The sequence below is a fragment of the Sinocyclocheilus rhinocerous genome, unplaced genomic scaffold (assembly GCF_001515625.1).
Source record: "Sinocyclocheilus rhinocerous isolate Xijiao unplaced genomic scaffold, SAMN03320098_v1.1 scaffold474, whole genome shotgun sequence".
NCBI classification, from domain to species: domain Eukaryota; kingdom Metazoa; phylum Chordata; class Actinopteri; order Cypriniformes; family Cyprinidae; genus Sinocyclocheilus; species Sinocyclocheilus rhinocerous.
In genome coordinates this window covers 1061790-1068107 of record NW_015644625.1, presented here as the reverse complement: position 1 = coordinate 1068107, position 6318 = coordinate 1061790, and the positions used below count along the sequence as shown (strand labels likewise).

Sequence of the window (6318 nt, the reverse complement as noted above, 5' to 3'; positions counted from 1 at the left end):
CTGATGTCACATGGATTATTTTACAGATCTCCTTGCTACGTTTCCTTGCTTGGGAACATTTCAGTTGTATTGCTGTCTATGGGAGGGTCAGACAGCTCTCAAATTCCATCAAAAACATCTTAATTTGTGTTCCGAAGATGAACGAAGGTCTTACGGGTTTGAAACGACACGAGGGTCAGTAATTAATGACAGAGTTTTCATTTTTGGGTGAACTAACACTTTAATGGCTTCAAGTAAAAACAAAAACCTCAACTGACCCAAAACCAACTTGAGTTGTAAAACAACTTTAAGAATGAAAAACTTACTCTCAGCGGCTTGCACTGCTTCCTAATATAACGGCCCGAGGAGCTGTGAACGTCCCAGTCAAGCTTATCATGGTGAACGTATCTCTTCTTCCTGCATAATGAGAAAAAAAAAGACATTTTGATTCTGTTTACATGAAACAAGAGCAGTATGTGGAATTAAAGCTAATATAAGAAAAGGTTCAAACTATAAACAAATCTGCCAATTCATGCAAAAAGATCAAACTAAGAAATAAGGAACAGTTTTTCAGAAACTACAAACAAGATTCTTCCTCCTTTTGCAATTTTTATGCCTTTTCAGGCATCTGTGGTTCCTAGATAAAGATTTTTTCAATTTTACTCATGAAGATACATTTCTATCTAATGAAATATTACAGAGCTTATTGTATTATAGAACATAACTGGATACATTTGAATTAATTGTAGATTTTTTTTTTTTTTTCGTTTTTCCATTTCCATGACTTCCATGGCTAAATTAGAGTTGTAAAATTCCCTGATATTTCCACAAATCCTGCAAAAAATCCTGAAATTACCTTGTTTTCTGCAGCATGTGTGTCGGTATAGGGCCCAGCACTCGCTCCATCATGGCCAGATGCTCTTTACTGTCATGCGTCTGTAATTTCAAAAACCACAAACTACTATATAAGTGCTGAATCAAGTCATGCGTATCCAAAGTGAACATAAATTAACTAATCTGAACTCACGAGGATAATGACCTGAAATAGAGTCGATCCCAGATAATACTCGATAAGAATGCAACCCACACTCCACACGTCACAGGAATGACTCCAGCCTAGATCTGTTAGAAACAGACAGATATCTCAACAAAAATCTCAACAAAAAAAAGAAAATATATATATAAATCAATAAATATGTCTGTTGTTTTTTTTCTTGTGTAAGTAAAGTAAAGGACAAATTAAAAACATTGTAAATATGTTTAGTCATTGTAGTAGTAATGACTGCCTGTTTTTTTCAAAAAGAGTTTCATGGCCAGTAAAAAAAAAAAATTTTGGCCGGTCAATTTTATCATGTCACCGGCCATTGGCAGGTGTGGCAAAAAGTTAGTTTTAGGCCCTGTATGTATGTATATATATGTATGTATGTATATACATATACATTGTTTTAGTAAATCTGCAAAAATGTCAACAATTCTGTGTTTTTCTGTCAATATGGGGTGCTGTGTGTACATTAATGAGGAAAAAAAATTAACTTAAATGATTTTAGCAAATGGCTGCAATATAACAAAGAGTGAAAAATTTAAGGGGGTCTGAATACTTTCCGTACCCACTGTATATATATATATATATATATATATATAAAAACAATGTATCTGTAACTACTTACCCAGAATAACCTCTGGAGCTCGGTAATGTCGAGTGGACACCACAGAGGTGTGATGCTCATGCTCGTATGTTGCATTCCCGAAATCAACTACTTTCACATCAGGATTCATCAGCATTCTCTCATCCCTCTTCTACAATTTCAAACAACACTATTAATTAATGCACAATCAGTTCTGTTTTTGTTAATTAAAATATACTATGAAATATCTAAGATTGGGCTGAACTGAAATGTATTTAATGAAAAATGTAAACAAAAATTTGAAAAGTTCCACTAGCAACTAACTGAAATAGGTTTAAATCGAGTTACTACAATTATTAAAACTGAAAAATATTTTCTATATTTTTCAGTAATAGAATTTTTAAAAATAGAAACGTGTTCTATAAAACCTAATGAAATGACAAAAACACATACATTTTTAAAATATTTATAGAACATAAATAATACTGAAATTGTCTGAACGGAGTCAATGTCTCTCCTTACCATTTTTGGATTGTACTTGATGTCAAACTCTGAATTAATAAAGAGGATGTTCTCTGGTTTCAAGTCAGTGTGTGTCAGCTTATTCTTGTGAAGAACTAAGACACAAAGAAGCGCAAAATATTACATCAATGTTTTGTCCAAAATACACAGGAAAAAAATGCATTCAAGCAAGATCCGTGACTCACATCTGACTGCTCTGATGATCTGGTAGGCCATGTGCCTGATGTGGTTCATAGAGAAGGGCTGAAAGCTATTTTCCTTCAGAAAATCATACGTGCTCAAGCCCAGCAGCTCAAAGGCGATGCAGATGTGTCCGTGGTGATCAAACCAGTCATACATCCGCACACAAGCACTGGAGAAAGGAAAAATAGATATGAAATACTGCATTCCTAATATGTAGTCTGGATTTCTATACACTGTGTAAATTTAAAATTAAGTGTGATATATTACACAGCCATGCATCACAGAGGCATACAGTTCTTAAGATTTCTTTCTTATCTGATTTCACAGGCACTTACTATCTTCTGTCACAGTCAAGTGAGTTAATCTGCTCCAGCACCTCAACCTCAGACACAGCCGCATCACGATAGTGCTCAATGTTTTTAATTATCTTCAGCGCAATGCGAGCTCCTCCCCTGAAATAAGAACATACAGTAGTATCATTAAAATACATGAGAACACAATTGCCTGCACTTATTATCAGACACTTAATCAACCAAAGCATTTCCGATCTTGAAGAACTGGTTAACCCAAAAATGAAAATTTGCTGAAAATGTAATAAAAAAAAATATATAAAAAAAAATTAATCTTCGGGTGAAGCGGCATATATTTCAATAAACAGTTTCATTGTAATGTATGCCACAATACAGAAGATCTGTTGTCATTTCCATTTAATTGCAACCTTTAAGTATCAGATTTGAGAAATTGTTATAATCAACATGGGGTCTTGGGGAGAGCAATACATTTAAACTAGTGGTCGACCGATATTGTTTTTTTTGACAGCCGATATCTTGGAAAGCAGGGTGGCCGATGGCAGATATATAAAGCCGATATAATTGTATTTATTTTAATTCATACCGTATTGACCCGAATATAAGACGATGTTTTATTCTTGGAAATACATCTGGAAAAACGCGGTCGTCTTATATTCAGGGTCTAGTCTTTGACATGTCAATAATACAACCACAACAATAGTTGGTGCCAAATACGCATAAAACAAGTGTGCCATGAAATACGTAATGTGATGCGTGTTGTAAAGATCGCGAGTAAAAACAAAAGAAAAAGAAAACCTTACAGCTGCATGAGTCGTGACTGTCACGTTAGCCTGATGGCACCAAACTCCCTTTGTGATTTTAAAACGTAAGACAGTACCCAGATTTAATTACACCAATTCCAATATTACTCAAGATCATAAGACTCACAGAAATTCTACTAATAATTGCTAAGAAGTGCATTGCAATGAAGTGGAAATCTGATACTGTTATTCCCATAAGTCTATGGTTATCTGAGGTTAATAACTGTATACCCTTGGAAAAATTAACATACTGGCTAAGAAATAAAAGTAAAGTATTTTATAAAATTTGGCAACCCCTTTTCCGTTATATGGAAGACACTTCAATAGACCGGATGGATTCTCTTTTCGAGTGAGGTTTTACACAGTAATAACTATGATATCCTGTATCATCCCAATTTTATTTATTTTTTATTTTTCTTTGATAATTCACACTGCATGATTGTCACTGGCGTTAACGAGCACCGATTTGCCTCCGATGTCGGGCATTTGTCGGCGATTTCGCAAAACCTGTCGGCGAGTGAAAAATCGGGCTAATATCGTGCAGTGTGAACTCGGCATAAGTTTGCAAGGTTTGTGATGTGAAATTAAATTTTCATTAGCCATTCAAAGATTTGTTTTAATGATGTAAATGCGTATTTGCTGAATGCTGACAGCAAACGAGAAAGTATTATAATGTTTGCCTTTCTATTACTAATAATATAAAAGCAATCGTTATAATACTATTTGTATACATTTTAATTCCTTTGTTTAACAGTTCTTCTATTATTAGACAGACTTCTATCCGTATTAGACAGAACTGTTAAGGACAATGGCGAACAAGAGGGAGAATGTGAGCACTGTGTACGCAGGCACTGCCGCTCTGAATAAAAGTCAAAATAAAACGAACGCATCGGCCAAACAGAAAAACTTATCGGCCAATGCCGATATCTGAAAAATGCCAAATATCGGCTGACCACTAATTTTAACATAGTAAAACATGGCATGAAGACTTACTTTTCATGATCAATGCACTCCACCACTTTACCAAAGGCTCCCTCTCCAAGTGTGCACACAATCTCATCTACGGGTTTAAAGAAAGACAGTTAGAAACATGAAATTGACACAATGGTCCATCAAACCCTTTCAAAAGATTGCGCTGCGTTTTGGAACACTCAAATTAGAAAAGCAATGCATAAATAATCGACAAACATAAGACAATACTAGACTGGTGATACACACATCTGGATAAGTCTAAGTGTTCTGTCACAACTGCATTTATCAGGACCCCAAAATTAGCGTGTAAAATTAGTCTGACCCCACAACAGAAAATAAGCAGTGAAAGAAATGAAAAGATACAGAAGAGATACAGAAAAGTGTGTATTCTATACATCTTGCTCTCAGCATGTCTCCACTGTGATAGATCAGGTGCCCCTCCTCATCATCCTCAATACTCCTGGATCTTTTCCTGCGATGGCTCCTCTGGGGTTTCGGACCACCACGGCCCGGCCACAGGGAGCAGCCAACGCAAATTCAGCCCGCGAGATACACACAGGGGCCCACCACATCGTGTGTGTTACAGAAGAAAAACAATGGCAACATATTTTCAGATGAGATACTTTCTCAAACCATTAAGTGGACAATTATAACAATTCAGCATTGAAAAACATTCCAGATTTTTATTCCCCCTTCATGAATGAGGTGCTTTAAAACATTTTATGTGCTGTGGATATCAAACTAACGTTATGTCTTGAGTAAGAACCCTCTTATTATGTCATATTAGCATAATAATTTCACCCAACATTCTTCCTGTCATTCATTCAGACTATACTGGAAATGAGGAACTCCCAGTGCAAATAACAAGAAAGGCGGCACAGAAAGCAGACAGTTGCCATGGCAACGAGAGGCAGACAGTGGTCATACCGAGTCAGAGTGATGGTGCGAGCGACGGTGCCGGTGTCTGTGCCGGCTGCTCCGCCTGCTGTTGCCAGAGGATTTGCTGTAATGGTGCCAGTCTCGGTCACGCTCCCGGCCCCGGTCTCTATCACGGCACCTGGATCTGTCCCGGTCTCGCTCTCTCTCCTTGTCTTTACAAGCACCTCGGCTGTCATCCTCATGGTCTCTGAATACAGCTCGCCTGTTTTTAGCTTCCAGCCTTTCATTTGAGCTCCTTGTCACAAGGTAATGCCTATTAAGAAAATGCAGCTTTTTTTAACAATAATAAAAAGAAATAATTTGACACATACATGCAAATCTACAAAATAAAATGTATCTTTTTCTTTAGTTTCCAGTCTATTATTTGTGCTCCATAAATCAGTGCATACTGACTGATTCACATTGGACTGAAGATTATAAAAACCACTCTAGCTATTGTTTTCTATCCGGTGTCTTTATGAGTGAAATTAGGAAAAGTAAATATGTATATACTATATTTAAATTTATGACAAAAATATATTTCAGCACATATAAAAAGACATTGCTGGAAAGTTTAAGCATCAAAAGAAAAAAAAATCCAAACAAAAACAGTTTAATACAGCTTTAAAAAAAATTTATTTTCTACATTAAAATGCATCCTGTTTATTTTATTTTCTGTGAGCAAAAAATAATGTCTATAATGTATTTTTACCATGATTTACACAAAACAACCAATTAAATGTCACTCACGATTAGGGATGCAACGATTATAGATTTTGTTGGTACGATTATTGTCTGAGGAATAATCACGGTTTTACGATTATTATGCATTTATTCATTTCCCAACATTACTAATGTATAAAATCACATGAACACTCTTTAGATATTAAAGTGTTATTTATTGCTGGCTTTTGAAACAGAAAAAACACAGTAACCAAGAATACAGCACAAAATAATAATAAACAAAAGACAAACAAAAGTCCATCTCTCCCATTGGAATAAAAAAAA

The 6318-nt window shown here is 35.6% G+C and overlaps 1 protein-coding gene across 2 annotated transcripts in view; it reads right to left on the bottom strand.

Moving 5' to 3' along the window:
• Positions 1 to 6318, bottom strand: part of LOC107758551 (dual specificity protein kinase CLK4-like) — a 15895-nt gene that overhangs the window by 2966 nt on the left and 6611 nt on the right. Inside the window, exons 3-12 of one of the 2 annotated variants that reach the window (XM_016576317.1) lie at positions 5320 to 5584; positions 4788 to 4878; positions 4414 to 4480; positions 2645 to 2761; positions 2312 to 2478; positions 2127 to 2221; positions 1647 to 1776; positions 1007 to 1101; positions 836 to 915; positions 306 to 396 (exon numbers count right to left, since the gene is read on the bottom strand). In XM_016576317.1, coding sequence (XP_016431803.1) covers positions 306 to 396; positions 836 to 915; positions 1007 to 1101; positions 1647 to 1776; positions 2127 to 2221; positions 2312 to 2478; positions 2645 to 2761; positions 4414 to 4480; positions 4788 to 4878; positions 5320 to 5584 — 1198 coding nt within the window. The remainder of the gene's footprint in view (positions 1 to 305; positions 397 to 835; positions 916 to 1006; positions 1102 to 1646; positions 1777 to 2126; positions 2222 to 2311; positions 2479 to 2644; positions 2762 to 4413; positions 4481 to 4787; positions 4879 to 5319; positions 5585 to 6318) is intronic. The other variant, XM_016576318.1, reaches the window with a different exon arrangement.